We start from the raw sequence: 26919 nt of genomic DNA on the forward strand, positions 1-26919 counted from the left end.
TAAGTATATAAATGACTGCATTAATAATTCAGTATTTATTCCATATTTGTATTTATGGCACTCAGCACCCTTACACTAATGTATTCTTGTTTACAACTTACAAACCGTTGGACTTTATCGGTTTATTATTGCTGCTTTACACACTGTATATATTTTATATATCTGTTTTTCCCCTGCTTGTATGAACATTACAGTTCAATGCTTGTGTTTGTACCCATATTTGTTCTGCTTTGTTGTTCTTTTCTTCTAGGTGTCTATGTTTATCCATCTTCCTGAAAGTTTTTCTTTAAACTGTAAGGACATTGAAAATTCAAATTCACACGGTGCATTTAAAGGGCACTCCAGGCAGTTTTACACATAGTTCTGTTCACTTGTCTCAGACAGTTGAGCTCAACCTCTACATACAGTTCTATAATGTCTACTGTGGCTCTGGAGGGAAATCCCCAAGGTTTGGGGAAATAACCCTGATGATGCCATCAAGGTTGACTCGGCTGACAGATGTCAGCTCATTCTACAGAATGACAGATGAAAGCACATTTAAGTGGACGCACTATGTTCTTCGTACTCCAAAATTTCTTGCTGAGGATGCGAAAGATATGGGAGCAAGAGGGTCAATGTTCAAGGCGCACTGTCATGATGAAGTATTGTACATACTGCATGCAACAGTACTTTGTAAGGGCAGCTGCAGTATGTACTAAAAGTAAAAAGCATGCAAGTCAGAAAACACCGCGAGTAGTCATTTAGGAAGCATGAGTGCTCTATTGAAATATGCAGTTGAGATGCATTATGGGAAATGTAGGACTCAATCTTTTTGGAGCACATCCTATACTAGAGACCAAAAACACCTTTATAAGGCAGATCTGCTAAAAATAGAATTGGCACACCCCCCTAAAATAACATCAGCAGAAGCAAATCACCTGGAATGTCTGTTAAGAGTGTGATAATAAGTAAATGAAGTCTACTTTGGAAACCACAGTGGAGCTATTGTTCCTCTACAGTGCAGGAACATTGTTTAGAAGTAGCTTCACACACAAGGTTAAACAAGAAAACAACACCAGAAAGATTATAAACAACAGTTTAATACAGAAAACGCATTTTCCCCGAAACAGAAAGAAAAAAAAAAATCTAATTTCCCTCAACTCACAAAGCTACTGACTGGAGAGATCTGATGCCAACAACCACGGGAATGAACATGAAGTTACCAAACAGGACGTTTGTCACAGTAGGAGCCTGTAACACTATAGTTTAGGTAGATCATCATCATGCTGCTGCTGCTGCTGCTGCTACGTTAGTGATGTCAACCAAGTTCAAAGTTCAGGTTTGTACACTGCAGCGTCTTGTTGCATACACAGAAAAGGGTTTTTAAAAGGCATCAGTGACGGACGCTCCACGATTTGTCATCACAATACGAGGGATTATCATTAAAACACATTTTATGCACTTTTCCCAAAGTCCCAAAATACATTTATACAGCATTACATTTGTTTTACTTTCTCTTATTTTTTTTTTTGTAATGTTCAGAGTCTGTACACTGATTATATTGTTGCGGAAACAAACACGGGAGGTGGATCATTTAGAGCATTTCCTAACAGTGTCATTAACAGATTATCTGAAATGCAGTGACAGAAAAAAAGCAAAAGGCACAGTAATAAAGTTTCCCAAAGCAATGCAATACCAGGAAATACAAACAAAGAATGCACAGAGTTTGTGGACCTCTACCAACCTGTGGTAGATCAACACGAAGATTACAAGGAACACAAGCTGTTGTTAAAAACATTTTTGGTTAGTCGTCATTTTGCAACAACATGAAGAAACTTAATAACTGAGATTTGTTGATAACTTTTTAAAAAAATGCAGCCTTAAGCTCTGTTTCATGAAATGTTTTAAGCCTTAGCTCAGTCATGTGTATTTTTATTCAAGATTGTTACACATTTTTAATTTGATAATATTTTCCTCATTTCACGCCTTTAGCTCAAAATTACAATTCATAACATCAAATCTGATTATCTCACAGCTGGATCTACGACTACAGAACATTTGTTTTCATACGTGTTCAGGTACAAAGCACAACTTGTCCTCACACTTCTGAGGACCTTTTATCAATTCGACAACTTATAATAACAAAACTTGTGTTTATACTGTTTGCGCACACACTTTCTGGCTTACAGGTGCTCATGTGAAGCAGTCGCAGACAGAACGCAGCAGTAGAGGCGATAACCAACAGAAAACAGCCTCTTGTCTACTGCCGTGAATCGTTCATTTATCTCATCGGCTCGTCCTCGCTCACTTCCATTCACAGATCTAATAGGTGGCCTGAATTGCCTAACTGTGCCAGTTAATCACCCTGATATATTAAAACAGAAAAAGTTATGCTAATGAGGCCATTACTTTAAACAATTAGAGCATTCATTATCAGATAGGTCTCCATCAACATACTTTGTGTTCCAATAATACATGTGCAGCATTAATGAAGCATTGAGAGCAATAGATCGAAGAAGTCGAAAGATAATTTATTCGCTATGCACACGTATGCAGCAAATTGCCAGAAAATCTAATTAGTCTGATAGAAAATTTCTAGCGTAGACAGTCTGTTATTGAATTACTGTTTTGAGAACAATGTCTATAGACAGACACTCACAGAGGAAGTAATGTACCACAGAGGCAGGAACTACAAACATGTCAAGCATCTACTCATTTCCCTAAATCGTGCTGTTAGGATGGGGAAATTGTTTTAGGTCTGTGACAGGAAGTGGCCTCGGTCAACAAACACAACACCTTTTAAAGTATCTTTCTCTCTGCTTATCTGTAGCTCACTGACTGCCTCTGAGCTTAGAGGTCAGCAGTATTATCCTCATCCTAGCTGACAGGCAGGTTATGAGGCACACAGGCTTGCTGATCTTCATCTGTTATTGCCAACTTATCAGATGACCACTTCTTTATTTTTTTTTTTTTTAAACAATACAAAGTAGAAAAACAACTCAGTTTTAAAAACCACCAAACACACACTCATACACACACACTCACTCATTCACTCACTCGCATCCAAATAAACATCTGCTCTCATGTGATGAGAGTTAGGCTGGCAACGATCACTGAGGTTGAATGTAAGAAGGCAGTGCATGGAAAAGGCAAAACTGGCATCAGGGATTGATTAGGTGGACCTGCTCTCCACCCGTGACTCGCTGTGGCTCACGGGGCCGTCTCGGTGGTCGACTTGTGTCGGAGGAGAGGGCGTGTAAGGGGGCGGGGCTTCGTTCACGCTAATGGAGTCTCCTCCCTCAGAAATGAGAGGAGTGTGAGGGGAGGGACGGGGAGCGGCGGCCTCGTCGCCATGTGCGCACTCGCTATATGGAGGCGGCTTCAGATCGTCCTCTGAAAGGGAAAAGGAGAAAACAGGTCAGTTGATCTAAAAAAGGAGAAGAATTGGGTCAAATTAGCTTCAACAACACGGTCACACGATTTATCAAAATAACATTACAACCTTGACTCATTCCTGCAAATCTAATTCTTTACGAGACAATGATTCTGCCTTGTGTGCCCTAGCGAGGAGATCCAATGCGTCTCCCACAGCTGCATTCAGCAAATGACAAACGTGTGCTGCTTCACATGACTAACTGTGCACACACAGACGTGGACATCAATGTAAGTAAGTAGAGCTGCAGCAGTTCACTGACTAGTTGACAACTCAAATTATTTACCAACTATTTTGATAAATGATTTTCCAGCTGTGTGAATGTGAACATTTTCTTGTTTCTTTTACTCCTCTATGATATTAAACTGATTATCTCTTGGTTGTGGACAAAACAAGACATTAGGGATCTTTTGGAAACACTGATGGACATTTTTCAGCAATTTCTGTCAGACCAAACTACTGATTAATTGTAGAAAAACATGAAAAAAGAATGTGTTAATTGCTTTGATTAATAATTAATAATCATGAAAAACTATTTTCATATTTAAGTGCAGCGGATGGATTAAGATGGGTTTTCTCCTGAGGACAGCAGGGTTAACGCTCTGATTTCACTTGTCTATTACGACCTTTTGCAAATCAACTCTGCTTCACAGTCTCTCAATCAGACTGGCTGCCAAAAAACCCATGATCAACCTATAGATGACCTAACCCATCAAAATGACCTACACTATACTACTGTAATGTTTCAAAGTTACGTTTGAGTATTTGGCCTGGAAGACAATGGTGTGGCATATTTTCTGATCTCTCAAATGGTCATATAATCACACATTGATAACAATAATATGCTAAATTGTGTGACAGAGGCTTAAGGGAAGTGCAGGGAACAACGCTGTATGGCCTACAGTACTTGTACAAGTATTTCTACTACAGCAAGACCCGAGAGACCTGCTATCTCGCGTCTGGTATCCTTTATGGAAAAAAGATCATACTGTACGTGGGGGAGAAATGAGGTAGCAGGCAACATCAAGTAATACAATTAGTGCTGAAATGTCTCCACTTCCACCCGCTATAACCACATCCTGCTGTCAGATGAATGAGCACTACAGATCAGATGGGATGCCATTTGCAAAAAGAGGAGAGTGAAACTTGATGCAAAGATTACAACAAGTGGCCGGGCTGACTTGTGTCGTCTTTTCACAAACTCACAATGACATGTTGAGAGATCCAAATCTGTAGTTAGTCATGTGAAATAACCAGACATTTGAGTATGATGAGAGCACTGAGGCTCTGATTACTCTTCTTAAAATATGACTGAAGAAAGGGGAACAACGGAGTGACAGTATTAAAGATATGATTGCTACCAACGCAGCAGTGAGCCAAGTACTTGAGCCCCTCTTAGCTAAAAGAGTTAGACTACAGTGCTTACCATTTACTGGTTTTGCTTCTGGCAGCACAGCTTCAACAGAAAGAAGTCAACTCGACACCGCAACACAACAGAGAAAACCCTCAAGCTGTTGGTTTCATACTTATTCAGTAACCGATGCACAGTGTACTTTTAAAACAAACAAAGTACTCCATGTGAGCACTCGTGTGAGCTCATTATAATCACAAGAGTCTAGTTTACAGATATAAGTAATGTATTCTAGAGTAGCAATTGCAGACTCCATCTGGTCTTTATTTCTTGGCAGTGGCCCCTAAAATCAGTAAGACATGAATTTCCAAACTGGCAATCATTGCACTGATTCTGGTGGAGTCATGATGGAGGTGGCCAGTTTTTGTCACAATAGTTCCACCTTATCCACCGTTATCACGTGTAGTTGTCTGGCAAACATAAATGTCAACGGCCAAAATTTCCGGTGGGAAATATGCCAAATAAGGTAAGATGTTGCCACAGGAATATTCAGCGATGAAACAAGGCAGATTCTCGCAGTGTCGCTTGTTACACAAAGTGCCTGAAACGATGTAAAAATAGTTACTATGGTGGATATCATTGCAAGGTGTCTACAGGTGTCAGACATTTAAAATGTACTGCTTTTCAGACCTTTTCAAAATACGTTTTAAACCACATTTAAGACTTATTATTGGACAAATCATCTTTGTCAGTATAAAGGTAAGTAATATATACTGTATGTGGTCCTCTGCAGACGTAGGTTTCGTGTAGGAATATGGTTATTAGAGTGAGTTAGGTTCATCTACATGTACATTTCACCAACAGGTAAATACAAGTATAAAGTAAAAAGACAGCATTAGGTTCAGTGGTAGGTTTAAATATCTGTGACATCAGAAATGGAAATGTACAGAAATAAAATTTAATTCATTTTAAGACTAAATTCAGGGTGAAGCCTTTCACATTTTAAAGTTTTAAATGAGAAAATACACAAGTGGATAGCAGCCAAGACCTGTGGCTCACAGGAAATTATGAATAAAGACGCAGAAGGGGAAAACCAAGGAGGAAGTGGTTTTCCTGGTTCGACTTCAGATCAGCTTGGTGAATGAGGAGGCAGCAGACGCATTGTACAGTGTTGTGTTTAAGACGGTGTGTGCGCTACCTCCAGAGACTGCCTCATATGGTGGTGGCATGTCCAAGTGGGAGAAGGATGCAGCTGGTGGCAGAGCTGTGGAGGGCTCCTCTATCGACAGGTCGTCCTGAACACCATACCAACTTGGCCAGACGGAGGTTTGCTACAAAGGAAAGGAAACAGAGAGTTGATGACACATACGAAAGAAGCAGAAGCTCTAATAAAAGCGTAAATACATGTACACACAGGCAGCAAAAAGATGAAGCTGAGACAGTCATTTAATCTTTTAGCTAAAGCCAACAATTCCCATATAAGACTGCTTCCACTGTGAGGATACTCACTCAGCTGGTTTGACTGTACACATCTCTAGAGAGGACACTGCTGCTGGTTGTGACAATATTGGATTAACACATTTGCTCCTCCAAAGAGCCTCCCTCATTAAACTCTTTGCTCCAGGCCAAGACTGACAACCGAGTCTGAAGCAAACATCACTAAACAAACAGCAAGACATTCTTCTTGGAGAGGGATGAAATGCAGAAGGTGTGCCAGGCTTCAGGTACACTTTTTTCCTGTGTTTAAAACATGGGGTTTTTTTTTAAACATCAGGCCGACCAGGATGGAACGTTTTCACCCCAAACCCGATGACCCACGTTAACCGCTCATAAAGTCGTTTACACAAAACGCTGGAGCGAGACGTCTGCCTGTGGCTCGCATAAACAGGCGTTGGCTGTGTACATTTCACCAGACTGTGACACTCGCTGTATATATTTTTTCCGTGATATATTTCAGTATATCAGCCCGGGTCAGTCTTATCAAATGACCAGTTAGAGGCAAGTGTTCTTCCTTTAACTCCTCTACCTGCTCTGAAGATGCTCGAAATGATTATGTTAAAGGAAGAAGGAACATCCACTGCAAGCGATGATTGGCTGATGCAATTAGGTGACTACAAAACAGCCACCCTGTTGTTGTGGGCGTGATAGCGGATGATGAGGACATGGAGCACGGAGAGATCATGGCACGTTCAAGGTCAGTACTGCAGAAATGACCTATAATGATCTACAGAGTCACACAATTATTGCAACACGTTTTTGCCTAATCAAATTGGATCGTTGGTGGCCAGGTGAGCAGTCACATCTCTGCAGCATGGGGAAGAATCACCACAATTTCTGTAATCTTAAAGAAGTGGACCAAAACAGATTAATAATCAAATAATCTACAACCTATTAAAGTCTTCAATCTCTCTTCATGGCCTGCATGTATCAAAGGTTTTTCCTCACGGCTCTTCTTCACTTTTCAGTTTAGCCGTGAACAAGATTGAGTGATACTACATCAAGACTTTCTAGCCCCTACTATGTTTGATTCATTTAAGCCCAGGACTCGAGTCGTCCTGGCGTCTCTCCAGAAAACTTTCAGGGTGCCGGGTTATGGATGACCGTGGGGCCTCCCTGCTGCACATTCCATTAAAATCTAAACAGGGAACATTATACACCAGAGACGGCAGAGGGAACAAGGGGCAGAGGAAGAAAGGAAGAGGAGCAGAAAAAAAAACGGAAGAGGAGAAAAAGAGATGGATGTAGAGCAAATAGAAGAGCTGTGGCACAAGGAGGAGGTAGGAGGACTTGTGGGGCGAAACTGAACATGAAATCAGCCAGTATACGCATGTCTGATAAGACTCGAAGAATAGCGTTCATGCTTCCTCTAAAAATCAGAGAAATATTTCAGATAGCACACAGGATGTTATAGGTTGCCTGGGAAAACCCAGGGTCAATAGTTCAGGAATCTCTCAGTTTTAACTGCTTCTTATTTTTCTAGAACTGGGGCATTTCCTGTTACGCAAATAATCCAAACAATGCTAAAAATATCAGAGTCTGTGCCTCTGCCACAAAGAAAAACAACTCAAAAGACGGGCCAGTATCAAGATTAACAGGAAATGACTACATTGGCTTTTTATGATGAATCATTCTGAGAAAAATACAGCAGTCGTCTATGCAGTATCTTTTGAAATAACTACTGAGAAGTGGACTAAGTGGGCAAGTTGGAAACCTGTTTCATATGATTCACGGAGCATATTTTAGGAAGGTTCTGAATCATGGAGATTGCTTCCAGGTGTTTTAGAGAGGCAGTTAAGCGGAAAGGCTCCAGGATGGTCTGAACCTGTGGCGTAGCCCACAGAAAAGAAAGGAAAGGCATTACTATTCTGGACGTATCGCTGAAAACATAGACACGAATAAAAATCATGTTTGAAAAGCATGCGGCAGTAAAAAGGAATTCACAAAACAAGACAACAATCAAGGTCACTCCAGTGATCAAATGACTTAAGATGGCAGCCCAGACAAACTACATAAGACCTTCGAAGAGGCATACGTTGTCTGTAAATCAGTCTTCTCCTGTCTTCCCGTCTGTGTCTTTTCTGATGGTATTTGCACAAAAGAATCTCACAGGCATGGTTGAAATTTTACACAAAAAAAAAAAAGGCGCCCAGTCACACATTCACTGTAACTTTCTAACTTGGAAAATATCATGGCTGTGATCTGCCCTGCCAGACCTCTGATGTCAGCAAGGTTAAATAAACTTAACAGAAAAATGTATGCGTAATTGTACGTGCAAACCACAAGCTTGTACCTATAAATGCACATCCACACAACCGCTCAACGCGTCACCGAAAGTGAGACGTAAGTGAAAGCTGACTGGCTGAAAACCACATGCCCACTCAAGAAACAAACAACTCCTCTGCAAAAATGTAACACGACTGCTGTGACCTTATTTGACTTTCTTTTACTCCTGGCCTGCAAACAGTTCTGAGAAAAAAGACCAAACTTTGCTTTATAACGCTCTGCTTTCAGTGTGTCGGCGCTGCCGCTCTGCCAAAAAAACAAGCTAAAGTAGTCAAAGAAGATTACACACACTTTTTTTTTACTGTGCCCATAATTGTGTAAAAAGCTGCTTTTTCTGATAAAAATTATTTGTATAATAATAACAATGATTATAAACTTATTTATGTAGCACCTTTTTTAAACAAAGTTAGAAAGTGCTAAATAAAAACATGTAGAATAAGCAACAATTTATAAAAATGATAAATAACACAAGTTAAGAAAATGCCATACGATAAAGTGAGTTTGAAGAAGTGATCCTGCAGTGATCACGCTCATAGGGAGTTAACAGATCACAGATTTAAGCAGGAGCCAGACCATGGGGCAGTGGCCGTCCAAATGAAAGGTTGGTGGTTTAATTCCTGGTCTACATGTCGAAGTATCCTTGGGCAAGACACTGAGCAGCCTGACAGCAGGGTTTTGTATCAACTGCAGCCTGTGGATAACACTCCTACTAATTCCAGAATAAAGTACATTGTAATAGTCGAGTCTAGAAGAGATACAAGCATGGATGACCCAAGTCTTCAAGTGTCTGCTTGGATTTGAAAGTTTGTTTGAGCTAAATTCTCTGGTCCTTCTCTAACTGTGAAGAAACAGGCAAGACTCTACGGTTTATTACGTAATGTATGTTGACAGGCACACACACAATGGAGAGCCTCTCACATTAGAGCCGCTAGCCCGGCTACAACACAGGTACCCACACAGCAACCCATACTAGCGACTCTAGGTCATAAAATGTGTTTCTAGTCACAAAGCTCTATCAGACTCCCTGTCTTTCCAGCGGAGAAACAATGAGTCTGACTGTAGCTGTCCCGTGTCTCACACACTACGTAGGCATGATGTAATGCCTCCTGCATTCGTTGCTCATCACTCTTGTGAGGGTGCAGTTACCATTTAAGCTCACTCTGGAGAAGACTGCGTCACTGCAACATTTTAGTCAAAGCAACCGAAAACTGTCTCAAACAAATACAAACACGAGGTTTAACAGGATCCTGCCTCGAGTGCAACATCTCTGCTCAGTGAACCAAACTCAAGTCTCTGATCCTACAAAAGGCCATTCTCAACTTTATCCTCAGGCGCTACACTGCTTCAGTGGTTGACAGCTAGATTACGAGTTTTTACGTGTACGTCCACGTTGGGGTCTGCACTTACGCTCTGCCTCTCACACATCTGATGAAGGTAGGCCCTTCCTCCTACGATGACAATCTGAGCATTGCGAGGGTTGCTCAGGTACGCTGCCAGCTGCCTTTGCCTTGATCGGTACCAGCACACATAGAAGAATATCTTGATGATGATGAATATGATGACAACTCTGAAAAAGAGAGAGGGACAGGAAAAGGGAATGGGACCAGTGTGATCAACTTTCAAACTCATCTTCTATTTACAAAAAAAAGGGTTTATATAAGATATACTCACATGTACCAGTACAGCTCCATTTTTGTGAGATGTCAATCACAGAGTAGAGGCTCTCATTGCTGGGGAACTTGCTGATCCCTGGCCAAAACCACTAATCACTCTGAAAAACGGAAACAATTTTCAGTATTTCCCCCTATGAGCTATGTCATCACTACATTACTTTATTTAATAAATTATAATAACACAGTTTATAAGTAAAGCTAAGTAAAGCTAACTCAGAAGCTCAGAGCATCTCACCACTCAAGCTAAGGTTCAATGTTAAATCTTAAAGCACTTTCTATAACTTAAAACAGATGGTAAGTTTAGCACGACAGCTCCTCCTTAAAAACCCAGCTACCTAACTAAGAAAGACGCAAACAAGAGACACACAGGGACTTGGTTTTACCTTACGACGACAGCTCGACCTTCTCTCTTAGCTGGAGAGGTGTGCCATGTCTCTTTTCGTTCCGGGGACGTGATGCGAGTGGAGCTCCAGGAACCAGCTGAGGCTACAGCTAGCTGGGTTTAGCTAGGCTAACGTGTAGCAGCAGGCCACAACAACAACAGCCGCTACTCTACTTACCCGAGCCGCGAACAAAACAACCACTGAAACTCACCTTCTCTACATATCTTCTTGGTATTATATACAAGGTCACTGCTACTCGTTCACTTTACATTAAGGAAACAAGTGAAGTAGTCCAAGAGACTTTTTAGCTAGCGTTAACTGACTTAGCTCATCCCTGTGCGTTCAATACTGCCTTTGGTTTCACAGTGGGCGGCGTTCACTGGACTATCGCCTTCCTCGGAGCTTCCCGTAAACTACTCCCCCCCCCCCCTCAAACACAGACGTAACGTCAATCATTACAATTAATCGGATGTTTTTGTTTTTTCTAAATTGAATTGTCATTGTTGCTATAATGGCGCTTTTGTGACCGTTTTGTCATTAAGCAACATGGAGCTTCTTTTGTGTCATAGGATTATGATGAACGCCCACCTCAGGTAACGTTAGGTTCATAGCTGATGTTTTAATCATTACAAAAAAAGATGTGGTGTCCTTAGAAGAAAACTACCATAAACAGTGTAATTGTTAGAGTTCAAAATAGTATTAAAAAGTTGTGGAGAGCGCATCTCACAAAAAAGCGACTGAAAAAAAGATCTTTCACGTGTTATTGCTAGTGCATTTTATATGTCCTTTAAACATTGCATTAACTCCGACGGTCTGTGAAGGTAGCATAGGTTCATCTGACAAGATTTAAAATGGGACCAAATTCAGAAAAACATGTATTTCACCATGTCAAAAATATATTTATACAGTTATTCCGTTGGTTATTTAAGATCAGACGTTCAATTGATGTTTTAAAGTTTGTTTACACCACCTTAAAATATTGAAAACTATTCAAAAATACCCTTTTAAATACATAGAAAAATGTTACTGAATGGGAAATACCAAAATAATCTCAAAGGTCATATCAGGTTGTTCCTTCCACTTGTTTCTTTGCCTCCATCTAGTGGTCGTTCTTTCACAGTGCAACGTATCGTTTCAAAACACATCCAAATTGAGTTTTGCAGTAAACAAAGACTAAGATAAATATGTAAACTGAAAAGAGAAGCAGACCTATCAAAATATACATGAGATATTTGTGACTGGGCTAATTTCGAAGTAGAACACAAAGATTCTTCTTCAAGATGTCCATCATGGCAGACTTGATGTAGTATTTTAAATGGTAAAAGTTTGTTATTATAACTGCTCATGCCCCAGTCAGATCACGCATCTAATTAAACACAGGTGAAAGATCAATCATAGTGACAACATCCAACAGTCTCATAAAAAAGACAACGATGATATTGTACTTTTTGTTTTGTCTGTTCCTGTGACACATTTTTTATTACAATTTAAAAGCACCTTTGATGACAATTATTTCAATATTAAAGTCATCCTGCAGTGTTTTGTCAAAAAACCCAGCTATCTGTCAGACGTGTCTGATTTATAAACCAATAACACACGAGTCAATGATCATGTTCTGTGAGAGAGACTGCTTTGCAAAGCTCTTCACCAAAACCCGACCGGCACACTGTTTTGCCCAAATCTGTTGATGTTTAACATAGCAGTTTTTAATAGCAAATTAAAGTTAAATTAACAGTACATCATCAGCTACTTGTCCAATAAAACAAACACAATGCTTTTTCAGTAAAGTGACACTTCTGAGTCCAGAATTTTTCGGTTGTCTTCCACAACGATGGTCCGTCTTGGGTAAGTGTCTACGTCCACAAATATGTAACGAAACTCATAGTTCCCATCAAGATTCTGTAAAGACACAAGAAGTTAAAACCGGGATAATATCAGGATAGCTAACATGAACAGTACTGCTTCGGGATGCCACATCAAGTTCACGAATTGCATTTTTACAAAGGCAAATACCAACCTCTTTCGACTCAGAATGTACAGTTCCTTTGAGGCCGGGCTCGGAGCCTTCGATGTAAAACTTCAGCTGCATGTGCTTCCGTCCGTCCTTCAGGTACTCCATGTGACTGCAGTGGGAACACATAATCAAAACCCAGCAATACCTCCAATACCATGACTCAGATGCATACTTATGTATTAGGCAACCTATGTAATACTCCTCTAATAATCCTTTTCTTGAAAGGGTGCTGAACACTAGAACTTTTGATTTGATTGTCACATTATTATTTAACTCACAGATTGATCCTAGGAATAAAGTCTAATGTAATAATTGGACAGATTTGTGTGCAACTTATTCATTATCTCTCGTACTAAAAATCAACGGCTTATTTGGACCTTGTAGTAAAATTCCCACCTGACTTGCTGCCTCCTCCCTCGACGGGTAGTCTCCCCATAACACTTGATTGGCTCTCCGAAAGCACCAATCACCTACATTTTCAAATAACAAAAATGTTTTAATGCTGTTTACGAAAAACAAGAGTTAAAGAATCGCATGACACAACTTCATATAATGTCACAAAAGGCATCTACATAAAACACCATGCAGTGATTACCACAATAAATGTGTGCATTGATTGTAACACCGCACAATAAACAGTATAGTCGATCTCATTCTTACCTCTGGGTCTAACCTGACTTTGTTGAAGGCTTTTCCGTAGATTTTATTTGGACTCGAGGAAGAAAACAGCTCCTGAAACACCACATATAACAGCCCACCTGAAACACACACACAGACACATATTATTGTCGCTTAATTTGAAACGAGATGTTAAATGTTTGTCAAAACATTTGTAATGGGAACTCTTGTAGTCACCTGTCACTCCGAGCCCGACGAGGACAACTATTAAGTAGGTGAAATCTCTGCCAGCGTCTTTCACTGAAAGAAATATGATTAAAACGTTTGCCGTTTACAATATCACAAATTCAAACAGGTGCTTGCTGTATTCAATAAATAAATGTTGCCTTTTTGGCTCTTGCATTGCATTAAACTCAGAATCTACTTACTGTACAGACTCAATCATCATTAGGCTACAAATAAGATAAATAGATGAACTTTTTGAACTACTGTGCATATGGAGAAAGTCCACCTAGATTTGAATTTTAATGCAAGACCTGTTGATAGCATTGTCATTACCTTTTTTTGTATATATTCTGTAACTGCTTTGACAGTTGTTGATTATTTTATCATGCAGTTTAGAGAAGACACGGCTCATCTATGTCGGTACCTTTCTGTGCAGCTGAAGGCTTCGGGCTCCCGCTCTGGTACCTGGAGACTGACCTGTCTCTCTCCTCGGGGCTGCTTTTTTGCCTGGCACTGAAGTCGAGGGAAATAGTCCGCCGTCCCTGTGCCTGAATGAGGCAGCTCACTGCTGGGAGAACAGACGAAGGAGCCTCGACTCTTCTGTGGAAGGTCAGTCTTGATACTGTTGACAGTGTCCTGTGTGTGTGGACGAGCACGCATTTCTGTGTGGCTGTCTGTTGCAGAGCTTTCAGTATCTGCACATAAGCCATGATTGTGTCCTCTGTGAGTTAGCTTAAACTCCAGTTGACGTCTGCACAGCCAGCTAGCGAGCAGAGCTAAGCTAAGTGTTTGTTAGCACGGTTAAAAGCTAAAGTCAGCGAGCTAACGCATTGAATACTACCGGAGACTACCGGAGGTGACATAAAAGTGAATTATTTTACGACATGAATATATTAACATTAACTATACAAGCCGAACATACTGCTAAGCAGGTGGGTCGGTCACGTCAAGTGGTGTTTGTACTCAAGAGGCGCATGTATATGTCGTCACGCATAGTCCGTAGGAATTATGGGAGACTGAGTTTTTAAATGTAGCACCAACTGTTGTCAAACAAATGTACAAAAACAGTGCACACCTTCACAGACTGGTAAAAATACGTTAATGATATTATAAATTGTTGTTACAGTCATTGAAATGGTGAAAGGTATATTAACTTGGGGCTTTATATATATATATATATATATATATATATATATATATATATATATATATATATATATATATATATACATACATATATATACATACATATATATAATACGGAAGCCCTAAAGTACGGAAGCCCTAAAGGGCCATGCATTCCTACATTATATTTCCTCCGTTTTCCCGTGATAACGAGTTAATTTCATTTGTTTTGTCGAGATCTCGAGTTATTATCTCGAAATAACAACTGCCGTTTTCCCGAGATAACGGGACAATTTTCTCGAGATCTCGAGATAACGACACTTTGTTTTCCCGGAATAACGATATAATTAATTCGAGATCTTGAGCTATATCGGCGGCGCAATCTAAGTGAGCCTGATGTCGTCGTTAACTACATAGCTGACCAGTTATGAGGTCACGGGCGTCTCCATAATCTCAGGCCTATCATATCACAGTCATTATCTCGAGATCTCGAATTAATTATATCGTTATCTCGGGAAAACAAAGTTTCATTTTCTCGAGATCTCGAGAAAATGATCCTGTTATCTCGGGAAAACGGCAGTTGTTATTTCGAGATAATAACTCGAGATCTCGAAATAACAAGATAACGGGATAATTTTCTCGAGATAACAAAACTTTGTTTTCCCGAGATAACGATATAATTAATTCGAGATCTTGAGAAAACAAAACGATAGTGTCGTATATTAAATCATTGCAGGAAACATCATTCAGTGTAGCAATGTCAGAGGAGCAGGAGCATATTGATCACCCCGTCACACATCTTTTCAATCAAGGCCTGACACAGGCTGAAATAGCATTATGCCTTGCTATTACAGATAATATACACATTAGTGTGCATAATCTAAAAAGACGTTAGCAAGGCTTCAGCTATATCGGCGGCGCAATCTAAGTGAGCCTGATGTCATCGTTAACTACATAGCTGACCAGCTACGAGGTCCCGGGCGTCTCCATAATCTCAGGCCTATCATATCACAGTCATTATCTCGAGATCTCGAATTAATTATATCGTTATCTCAGGAAAACAAAGTTTCGTTATCTCGAGATCTCGAGTTATTATCTCGAAATAACAACTGCCGTTTTCCCGAGATAACGGGATAATTTTCTCGAGATCTCGAGATAACGAAACTTATCCCGTTATCTCGGGAAAACGGCAGTTGTTATTTCGAGATAATAACTTAAGATCTCGAGAAAACAAATGAAATTAACTCGTTATCACGGGAAAACGGAGGAAATAAAGTGTATGAATGCATGGCCCTTTAGGGCTTCCGTAATATAAAGCCCTGAGTTTATATAGTTATTATATTGTCATATATATTTTTTTTCCCAATATAATTTTTTTTATTACAAATTGTACAATGATCTTAAAGGAACAGTATGGAAGCCCTAAAGGGCCATGCATTCATACATTTTATTTCCTCCGTTTTCCCGTGATAACGAGTTAATTTCATTTGTTTTCTCGAGATCTCAAGTTATTATCTCGAGATAACAACTGCCGTTTTCCCGAGATAACGGGATAATTTTCTCGAGATCTCGAGATAATGACTGTGATATGATAGGCCTGAGATTATGGAGACGCCCGGGACCTCGTAGCTGGTCAGCTATGTAGTTAATGACGACATCAGGCTCACTTAGATTGCGCCACCGATATAGCTGAAGCCTTGCTAACTATCTTTTTTAAATTAGCACACTAATGTGTATATTATCTGTAATAGCAATGCATAATGCTATTTCAGCCTGTGTCAGGCCTTGATTGAAAAGATATGTGACGCAGTGATCGATATGCTCCTGCTCCTCTGACATTGCTACACTGAATGATGTTTCCTGCAATGATTTAATATACTACACTAGTTTTGTTTTCTCAAGATCTCGAATTAATTATATCGTTATCTCGGGAAAACAAAGTTTTGTTATCTCGAGATCTCGAGAAAATTATCCCATTATCTCTGGAAAACAACAGGTGTTATTTCGAGATAATAACTCGAGATCTCGAGAAAACAAATGAAATTAACTCGTTATCACGGGAAAACGGAGGAAATAAAATGTATGAATGCATGGCCCTTTAGGGCTTCTGTAGAACAGTACACACAAAAATGAAAATGTACACGTCATCTACTCAACCTCATGCCGATGGGAAGTTGAGTGTTTCATAGTCCATAAAACATTTCTGTAGCTTCACAACAAACAACAGCATTGCAGCATTCTCCTTAACAACTCAGGTAGATGGAGACTTGTTTTAAAAAATAATTTAAAAAAAACAGCTGGAAAAATATGACTCCAAACAGCTTGTCTGGTGTAATCCAAGTCTCCAAAAGCCCAAAGATCCCAAATTGATTAGAAAAGATGTTATTTAGGCTACACCCTTTTTAAACCGAAATCTTTACTGTAGTGAAGCTACAAGCGTCAGCGCGCACCTGGTCTGAAGCGGATGCAGGAACTCAACCACGCATTGAGGGTGTAAATAACATCTTTTCAAATTAATTTTGGATGTCAGGGTTTACAGAGACTTGGATTGTGCAAGATGAGCTGCATGGAGTCCTTTTATGTTTTTTTGTTTGTTTTTTCCCCCAATTAAAACAGCAAATGCCAGATTGTTTTTTGAGTGCTGCTTCAGGAGTAGTCACATATGGTATGTGTTCTCCATTATGTAAGCCCAATGTCAACTCTCCTTTGAGCTGTGTTTTTGGTCTCCACCAATTCCTGAGGGAAATATCTGTCACTGTAACTGCTAATCACTATATATTCACAAGCTGGTTGCTAACTTTGTCTGTCTGCAGTTGGTTACTGAGCAGGTTGTGTGCAGTGTGTATATTGGAGCTTTCTTGCTAAAACAAAAAGTTGCCTGCTAAAAATAACAAAGGTCGAAATATCTAATCTAATCTAATATTCTGGGTCTTATAGTATTTGGGTCAGCATATAAAATATCAACTCTGTGTTTTTGAATTGTTAAAATTAATCAGTGTAATGTGTGTTGTTAAATGTTGTTAAAACCCACAAATTCCCAGAAAACATTGAGGACATGACCTCAGTATCCTCAGTGGTATAGGTACAGCACGGCCCTGAACACAATAGAAAATTAGTTTGTTAGTGACAAAATAAATAAGCACAATAAAATCAGTAAACATTAGTTTATTGAAAACATCTGTCCAGCATTTTCTTAATGTTTTATCAAATAAATATGCAAAGGGGTTAAAAAAAACTCCACAATGCCATGAAGTTTGACAAAGAGAAAGACAGAAAAAACAAATAATGTTCAGACATCAGTGGAAGTGGGAAGAAATAAAGGTTAGTTGACGGGTCAGTAGAGTCATGTATATGCACCTATATTTCAGTTTAACATCACTTTATTTCAAACATTCTGCTTTTTCGTCTTCTGAACAAGGCTTCTTGTAATTGTTTAGATATAAAAAACAACCTGATACTCTATTGTAAAGACATGACATCAAAATAAGAAACATAACGTGAAATAAGCAGCTGAAATATGCAATTTCAAATTTTTGATGGTTACATGACAATGACTTAAAAAAACCTGATTCTGTTTCTTCTTCTTTTTTTTTTCTCCATGAACAACTTTACATTAAAGGTACTCTATTTGTCAAAAAAACCAACGTTTCAGTCCCGTGTCTGACATTATCAGTGTTCCATGGCTCGTCAATCCTAGCCAGGTGTGGAGCACAGGAAGGGGGAAAACGCACCTCTGCGGTCCAAAGCAAAGAAGAAAAACTTGATGCATACACCACAAACCTTTTATTTATTTTTTTTAAAGATTTTTCTCATCACAACACTCTATATTGGTAAAGTTGCTCAGGGCAACAGTTCACTCAAGATGCAAGGGAGAGAAACCTTAGCTCCGAATGCTGTCAAACTTGGCAAGATGCAGAGGAATGATGCATCTGTCTGATGTATCTGCAGAGAAATGAAAACACTATTACTTTAAGTCTGTCCTGGGCCCTCCGACTTTCTCATCTGCTGCCTGGGCTGCTTGCGATCAAATTGGTTCAGACTTACTTAATTACTGAGGTGTCTGCCTCTATCTACTGGCGGATGAGTTTGTGACTTTTTGCGGGGTTGTGTGGAAGTGTGCGAGTAAAGAAGAGGGAGAGAGAGTATATGTGTATGTAAGAGAACATTTTTGTCACAATTGTAAAATAGAGAGACAACACACAGACATCAGCACAGTGTATATGTAGAAAAGAAACATATTTTATTCAGTATCAGCAGAAATATGGGGCTGTGTGTGATTGTGTATATATGGAGAAAAATGAGAGTGGAGAGCATGGATGTAAATAATACATACATGACACTGAGTACAGAAAATAATGTACACACAGATGGTAGATACCATAGAAATCGACACATTAAGAAGAAAATAAGTACTCGGACAGTGACAGAGCGTAAGAAAAAAGACATTATGTGTGTGAATGTCATTGTGCTCCCAGCTGATCTTCTTTTCTAATTATTTCCCCACAAAATGCAGGTTGTTTCTACAAAACCAGCCCGCCGACAGTGTTATCAGAGTGTGAGGCTGATCCCATCCCAAACGGGGTTAATCTCATCAGGACAAACACAAAAAGTCAATTAACTTGTCTGTCAGATACCTGTGATTACCTGGGATTATTCGAACCGTCTGGGACTCGTTTTTATTGTCCTGTTGCGAATCCCTTTCGGTTTTGGGTCTGGCCAAATCAGCCACAACAAATAAACCAACATCTTTAAAAAACATATGATTGTGAGACATGGATAGGTGACAGTTTGAGGACACACTAAAAGGGACTACTGATGAAAAAAAAAAGGTGAAGCTTTATTGTTATTTATTTTTACAAAGCATCAGTAAAATCAGCCCTGAAAGATAACTGGAATAACTGTAAAAACTGTCATCCTCTCAATTTGCCCGAGTAAAAAAGTCTGTTTTAATACAAAGATATTAAGCTCCTACAGTAGAAGAGAGTTAGAAGACAAACAGACTTGAAGTAAATATGTTTGCCAAGAAAGAAAAATGCCTGTCAACATATTTAGTCAACATTAACATATTAAAGGGAGTGAAAATGGTGAGATTCATCTGAGCGATCACCTAATGATTTAGCTAAGCAACAACATGCATTTAATTAATTTTAAAGATGCCTTTTTTCAGCACTTATTATGTCCATATGACTTGTGTATTAGTAAATGTGGCCTTTTCATATTTTAATGTTAGTATGTTAATGCTTTAATGGATATAAAAGAAGCATGCACAAGCCATACAACTCGGCCTTGAATTGTTATCCAAATTAAACTGCTTCTGGTTATTCCAACAGCACTGAATTTAATTAGGTTAGTAATTAATTAAGTGAGTTAATTCCATTTTTTTTTCACTAATAAAAAAAAAAAATCTTCCAACTGCAAGCATCTATAATTTGCTGTTAAAATAATATTAATGCTACTAATTTGAAAAATACATGCTTAAAAGTTAACTTAAAGATGTTTGATCACATTAATTTAGTCATCAGTGGGGAATCTATGACAATGACACATATGTTTCTGACTAACATCCCAAATTTAAAGTTTAATAATGAACAATCAGTCGTCGTGTTCATCCTAAAGGTCCATTTCTTTCCAGCGGGACAAAAAAATTCTGTATTGACTACAGTACGCACAGAGCTGACTGACTCTCCCGCTTCACAGCAATCGCAGCTGGAGTGTTCTCATCTAGTCCTTTGTGTTCGTCTTTGCATATGAATTCACATTAACACATATTTAGCATCCTTTTCGTCAAAGTGTCCCTTCATCATCAGCATCATGCTGGTGTAAATCTCCGCTCCGCTTTTTCATATGTCAGTGACGCCCGTTCGTACTGATCCAGGATTGCACTATTCTCAAGAAGTCTACATGATGGAGACAATGCAACATAATGTAGAACATAAGCAGACACACACACACAACAGGACAGCACATTTTTCACACTAAAAGACAAAACAATGGGTAGCACTTTATGTGACTGCTCCATTATATGCAAACATAAAGCTGCAAGCACAAACTTCCATAGCTCTGAATTGAATTTCGACCACATTTAACTTTTTAATGGGCGAGTTCCTCTAATTGTTTTTGTTTGTCTCATCTCTAACTCGTATATTATCGAGTTCTATTGTGCTTATTGCGACCTCATGAAAGCACAGTCGTGGAGCATCCACATGAACTGTTACACACAGGCATAAATGCTATGCTTCACAATTAACCAAACACAAAATCAATTCCTACAAGAGACACAAATCATGCAACACTACAGAGGACTTCTGTGTCAGTGTGTGAGCAGAAAAGACTTGTAAATTACAAAGAGATTTACGAGATATTAAAATGATCTCAATGTGCTCTCTTTAGTGTGTGCAAAAAACCCCACGGATGTAATTTAAAGGAGACATATAATGCTCATTTTCAGATTCATAATCTTATTTTAGGTTACTACTAGAACAGGTTTACATGCTTTAATGCTCGAAAAACATCAGTTTTCTCATATTGTCCACTACTGCAGTACTGTATCCCCCCTCTGTCTGAAACGCTTTGTTTTAGCTCCTGTCTCTTTAAGCCCCGCCCCGAATACCCAGTCTCCTCTGATTGGTCAGCTCACACACGCCTGACCCAGCACTGCTAACAACAACTGCGTTAAATAAACTCTTACGTGCCAAACTTGCCACTAAACATAAAGTATGCAAATGTGTGACATGGTGACATAGTGTGATGTCACAGAATTAAAGGTGGGACTACAGACGAGGCGTTTCAGGAGCAGTGTTTTCTGTGGGAGAGAGGAGCTTCACTCGTGGACTTTGACCTTTTCAACTTCCAAGATCTTTTACATGCACAAGAACCTCTATAACACACTGACAGAAAGGAAAAAAACTAAAAGGCATAATAGGTCTCCTTTAATTAAACACGTGGGGGTTGTTTCTGTTTTCAATATTGTGCTTTTATGTGGGATTAACAAGTGTCTTTACATGACTGATATCAATTATTTGCTGTAGGCCTACTGGGAGAAAAGTGCAGAGGTTAGACATATTATTTGATAACAGCTTCAACTAAAGATGAAAGGAAAAAAGTCCATGCTAATGAACATCCAGTGACACAATGTATGACCTTGGGAGGACATACAGTAAACTTGAGCATCACAAAGACTTCAAACAAACTCACTAGGAGGGCAAGATGGCTGCAAGCAAGAAAACCATCTTGGTGGAAAATGAACAATAGAAAAAAAGAAAATATAAAAAAGAAATCAAATATAAACCCGCGCAAAAATCACAGAAAAGGAAAAAGAACTTACAGAAAAGTATATACTGACTGGGCAAATGATGACTACACAACATATAGAGATGTTGATTGTTGGATAGGGGTGCTTACCTTGAGATTGTCTCTTAGACCCTAGTTGTGTTGTACTCTGATTCATGTTTGCTCAAAGAGCCAATGAGGCAGAACCTGAAATGTCATGGCTCTTTCGTTTAATATCAAAACTCCTTTTGCATAGAGAGGTCAGAATGCATCATGTGCTACATAACAGCAATAAACTTCATTAGTGCTTTAGTGCTAGTCTCTGGGAGCCTTGCATGCAGACTTGTAAAAAAATTAATAAACAGTCAAGAACAGTCTGGAAAGAGCACATAGAAAGTGCATGCAGGAGAAGGTTGCAAGTATTTTCTCCAAAAATGTACTCTTGATACCTTCACATATTGTTTTTGTAAACATGTACAGTTACTTTTCAAGCAGTCACGGTGCAAGTTCACAGTAAAATACTTCTTTTTTTTCTCTAGAAAATCTTGTTCATGCCAATATAAGCCATATTTTTTTCACAGTTCCGAATAGAAATGCATATTTTATAATAATCTGCATTCATGTCAATGACGTTAGTATTCTCTATGAGGCACAGATTCAAGCCCTTGTGTTAACAGTCAAAATTGGACTGATTACAGAAATAATATCTTCTAAAATGAGGTCTGTGTTTGCATAAAGAGCTCTGACAAACCTCAAAGTAAAGTTGTTAATAGATGTAAGCTATAAATAAGCAGCTGAGGAAAATTAGCTTGACATGTTCAAAGATGAGCATGCGAGAGGGGGCTGTCATAATTTAGCCCTTTGTGAGAAATCGAGAACGTTTTTAATGGTAGAAAGGGGGAGAAAGAACAAGGGTCAATGCAAAAAAAGAGGCTTATCATAATCTTAAAAAAATAATGAGAGGAGGAGGAAGCTAAAATAAGAGGAAAACAAAAGTAAATGCCAGTAACCCACACACATTTCAAACATCCCCATAGTTAACTCTAAAGTTGCTGTTCTTTCCTCATCAGAAATCTATGGATACTGACCGCTGTACTGCCTTTTCGTGGCGTGAAAGCCGGTGGCTGGTGGTGGGAACTTCTTCCAGGTCGTCGTCCAGGTCACATCCATTGTCCGCTGCCTCTTGCGAGTAGCTGTGCTTCATGACCAAGATGCTCCTGCGGTTTCCGGTGGACGGCAGCAAGGGCCGCACTGCCATGGGCGGCTGCGGAAGGTCTGTGAGCAGGGTGGCCGCCGCTGCGTCTCGAGCGCTCAAGTTCCCGCGGCTTCCTCGTCCACTGAGAGACAGCTGGGATATGTGGGCGGAGCCGGGGTTGGAGGTGGAGCCACAGTGGTGATCGTGGACGCAGCGGGAGGAGGCACGGCGAAGGGCGTGGTAGTTCTCGAAGTCTTCCGCCAGGTCGACTAAGTCTGCTGAGGCCGCCGCGGCTGTGGTGGCGCTGCGTAAAGTACACAGCTCATAGTGAGGCGGCTCGAAGACCTCTTGGAACATGGTGGGGTCAAAGTCCTCGCGCCGCAGGATGTACTTTTTACGTGGCTGCTTGATCTGGACGATGACGGAGACGATGAGGAGGATGAGAACAATGCAACAGGTGACACCAATGATGGTACCATTTGTGTTGTTGAGGTTGTCCAGGATGTTGGCTTTCCTCTTCTCTGTAGAGTGGTAGAGAGACAACACAAGAGAGGGAACATTTAAGAATATTAATTATATAATGAGGTTGGTAAAGGGCCGCCAGTTGAACAGGTCTGATTTAAAACATTAGTATGAATCAAGAGGTAATCTGCTAACTGGTATCACTGTGAACTGCATATGTGCTATGTGTGTATGGAAAGCTTGACATGCATAGCGACACCAACTACGGGGGGTGGGACTCAGCTAATGGTCATAATGATTTACCTAGTAACAGCTCAAAGAAAGAGATACCGTAGCACACATGTTAAAACCAATGGACCTCAGCATATGCAAGATTAAGGCCATGACTCTCATTAGCTATCAAAACATGGAAAAAAAGGTCACACTGGGTCATGGCTATAGTCTGTTTATCACAGGGGGAACCACGCAGACTAACAGTAGAGTGTGTAGAGAGGCAATCTGTGGGGAGATCTGTGACATTTAAATGCTGGATGAACATGTAGCGCAGCACACTGAGCTTCAGTGACAGCAAATGGTTACTCTTTTTACAAGTGTAAAGGAGAAAGGAATAAAACTTGACATTTTACCGCTAATGAGGACAAATGCGGGCACCGCGGTGGCCCCATGCATGACTAGAGTGGAGAGAAGGCGGAAGACGGCGTAACAGGCTGAGAAACATGGTCTCTGAGTTCTGCACAATTTCAGACTCGGACTGTATGGAGGAAAGGTGTCTTCGTCAGAGCGAGGAATGGGTTGTGCGGGAATTACTTAATTAATTCAATTTGTCACTGATTCTGCTTAAAGCTTCAGTATAAAGAGAATACCGAGGCATGTCTGCGTGCATCAACAGTGGCTGGAAGTTTGTGTGTGTGTGCCAATCTTCGAAGCAAAAACAAAGAAGAACACATCTTAACTGCAAGCCAAGCACAACAGCCTAATGATCATCAAAACACATTGTGTTTATTGACGTGGGAGTTTCAGTGCTCGAGGGCTCAGGGGATGTAGTGTAGATCTCATCCTATGTACTATGAATACAGCGATGGGTCATGAAAGGTCAGGGAACAGAAGGCTTAATAATTGGCGGTATAATGCAGAGAAAAACTGGCTGATCCCCGGAGTCTTCACATATCTCAGCTCATAATCGCAATGGCAATCATATAAGACGATGCCGCAATAAGGGAGGTGCAGTTTGAGGTGCAGATAAAGTGCGTAGTTGCCAGAAGCAACACACTGGGGATCAATGTATAGATCCAGTGGCTTTAAAATTCTGAGTGGAGTGAGGGATCGCGCTACAGAGGAAATGAGAAGAGTTGATAGTATCAAAAAGTCGGGGAATAGACAGGACCTCGCTTGCCTTGAGGCAAGGAAGCAGGGTAAAATAAAAACAGCTTCAAAGAACGAAAACAAAGACAGCGGAGCAAGACATTTCAACACAGTTGTCCACAGTTCTTAAACACTGACCTGGACCAAGAACAGGATCAGTTGAGGGTCAAATATAAAAGCTCGTCTTCTAAATTGTGTGATTTATCATACGAATAAAGGAATTATATGATCAGTGTCCAAAATAAACTCTTTTGTCTATTTGCTTACGGCCTGAAAACTGAAAAAAAAATCTCTCCTCAGCTTCTTATCTGTAAATTTTCTTTTAACCGTACGTCCACCACGTTTTTTCATTTTTCCTTGGTTGATCTACAATTACTGATGTGAATACATTGGATGCCCGACCCAGTGTGCAGAGTTAATGCAAAACAAACATGGTCAATCAACCTCTGAGTTGTAACATCTTTACAGCAAACTGTGACTTTCTTGATTTGCAAAATTATCGTTCAAATGCATTACATACGTACATTGCCACTCTAGCCATGAATTTCCAATACAAAATACTACAACACACCATTCGCCTTGTAAGTCTCTGAATGTTTGGCTTCAAATCTTAAGTATTTCTCCCCGAAAATATGACTAAATCATCAAGAATCAGACTAAAAAAACAAAAACATAATAAGTTTAACATTTAACACGTTATAACAGTCAAACTAAGCCCCGGCCCCTTAAAACCACAGAGAACAACACAGAGAAAAAACACAGATCTCTAAATAAAATAACCCAAATGTTCTAATTTTGGCAGAAAACAGTGTGTTCAGATTGGATCCCATCACTCGTAATAAGAAGCTCATCGAAAAAAAATTATGATTCATGGCCTTGAAATGTGAAACTATTGCCAAAAATAACAATGAAAAGAACTAAAACAGATTTAATGTAAAATTGTCACAGCACTACACAGCTACAGCTGTTCAGTAGTACTCGTCGCAGCAGTAGTCAGTTAAGTTCAAACCGGCTGTCTCCCTGCTGCTCTCCGTGGTGCTGAAACATTCAAATCTAGTTCTCTCTTCATGGAGCTCAAACTACTGAGCTGAATTGTCACATCTCACCTTTACACTGGTTCTCATCCCAGGGGTAGACACAGTTCTGCATGCCGTTGCACACCAGCGTGTTGTTTATGCACATGTTGCTGTGACAGAAGAAGGCATCTGCATCACATGGAGCTGCAAAAGAGACGGAGCGAATTTACACAATAATTATCACACTGAGAGCTTTTCAGAGATTTACACAAATCTATTATAATACTATCCTCACTTAACTGAAACATTATCCACTTGTAATGTAATAAGGAGCATTAGAAACCGTTTCTTTTTAGTGCATTTCCCATCATCACCAGCTGCAAATGTGTAGGGCGCTGCGACACAAATCAGCATTTGAAGTACAGCTGAAGAGAAGTTCCAGTGTGCCAGATCTTGAGGAAAATAAATTTGGACGGGCATTACTCAAATCAGATCTGCTTCCCCCTGAACCCATCTGTTCTTCATGAATTTTCATCCTCATCCTCCTCTTCAAACATTTGCCGAGACAACTTGTGGATGTGAATGGATTTCTTGGAAGGCGTATGCCTGCCTGCCAGCCTGCTGGTGTGTTTGTGTGTTTGTGTGCGTGTGTGTGTTTGTGTGTGTGTGTGAGGTATTCGGAAAGACAGCCATGACATTTCACTATCACCTGCACACAAACAAATGCGTCCTGTTTATGCAAGATGTCGTTTACTCGTCCTCGGTGTGCAGCCCTTGTCAACACAAATCTACACCGGGCCATAAACAAGAGAATGTCCTCACACACATGATCATCACCGTGACACCTGCCCTCCCGCTGTACGCCGTCTGAGACACAGCACCGCAGTCACGTCTCCACCTTCCTATGACTGCAGCATGAGAGGTAGAGCGAGCCATCAGCAAGACGGGGCCGTAAAAACCGGTGCGTTACAGGCTCCATCGTAACATATATATGACTGCGGAGCTACATAATTTAAAGCCAAGGTGCCCTT

At 40.0% G+C, this 26919-nt stretch overlaps 3 protein-coding genes across 4 annotated transcripts in view; all 3 read right to left on the reverse strand.

Moving 5' to 3' along the window:
* Positions 1 to 1061: 1061 nt before the first annotated feature.
* On the reverse strand, positions 1062 to 10985 carry LOC141014573 (uncharacterized). The gene is made up of 5 exons (XM_073488422.1): positions 10603 to 10985; positions 10218 to 10317; positions 9954 to 10113; positions 5962 to 6094; positions 1062 to 3372 (listed from the first exon to the last, which is right to left on the reverse strand). Exons 2-5 carry the CDS (start codon positions 10235 to 10237, stop codon positions 3152 to 3154), a joined length of 534 nt encoding a protein of 177 aa, XP_073344523.1. The 5' UTR covers positions 10238 to 10317; positions 10603 to 10985; the 3' UTR covers positions 1062 to 3151.
* A 1062-nt stretch (positions 10986 to 12047) lies between these two features.
* timm21 (translocase of inner mitochondrial membrane 21) lies at positions 12048 to 14405 on the reverse strand. Its single transcript, XM_073488336.1, has 6 exons — positions 13884 to 14405; positions 13472 to 13534; positions 13277 to 13374; positions 13013 to 13086; positions 12620 to 12725; positions 12048 to 12501 (listed from the first exon to the last, which is right to left on the reverse strand). Exons 1-6 carry the CDS (start codon positions 14167 to 14169, stop codon positions 12382 to 12384), a joined length of 747 nt encoding a protein of 248 aa, XP_073344437.1. The 5' UTR covers positions 14170 to 14405; the 3' UTR covers positions 12048 to 12381.
* A 4400-nt stretch (positions 14406 to 18805) lies between these two features.
* The window catches only part of neto1l (neuropilin (NRP) and tolloid (TLL)-like 1, like), a 69197-nt gene continuing 61083 nt past the window's right edge, over positions 18806 to 26919 (reverse strand). The window contains exons 9-11 of one of the 2 annotated variants that reach the window (XM_073488466.1): positions 25979 to 26092; positions 22942 to 23569; positions 18806 to 20481 (exon numbers count right to left, since the gene is read on the reverse strand). In XM_073488466.1, the coding sequence (XP_073344567.1) occupies positions 20394 to 20481; positions 22942 to 23569; positions 25979 to 26092 (830 nt within the window). In that variant the 3' untranslated portion in view covers positions 18806 to 20393. Of the gene's footprint in view, positions 20482 to 21878; positions 22061 to 22941; positions 23570 to 25978; positions 26093 to 26919 lie in introns of those variants that run through there. The other variant, XM_073488465.1, reaches the window with a different exon arrangement.

The sequence above is a fragment of the Pagrus major genome, chromosome 19 (assembly GCF_040436345.1).
Source record: "Pagrus major chromosome 19, Pma_NU_1.0".
Lineage (NCBI taxonomy): Eukaryota > Metazoa > Chordata > Actinopteri > Spariformes > Sparidae > Pagrus > Pagrus major.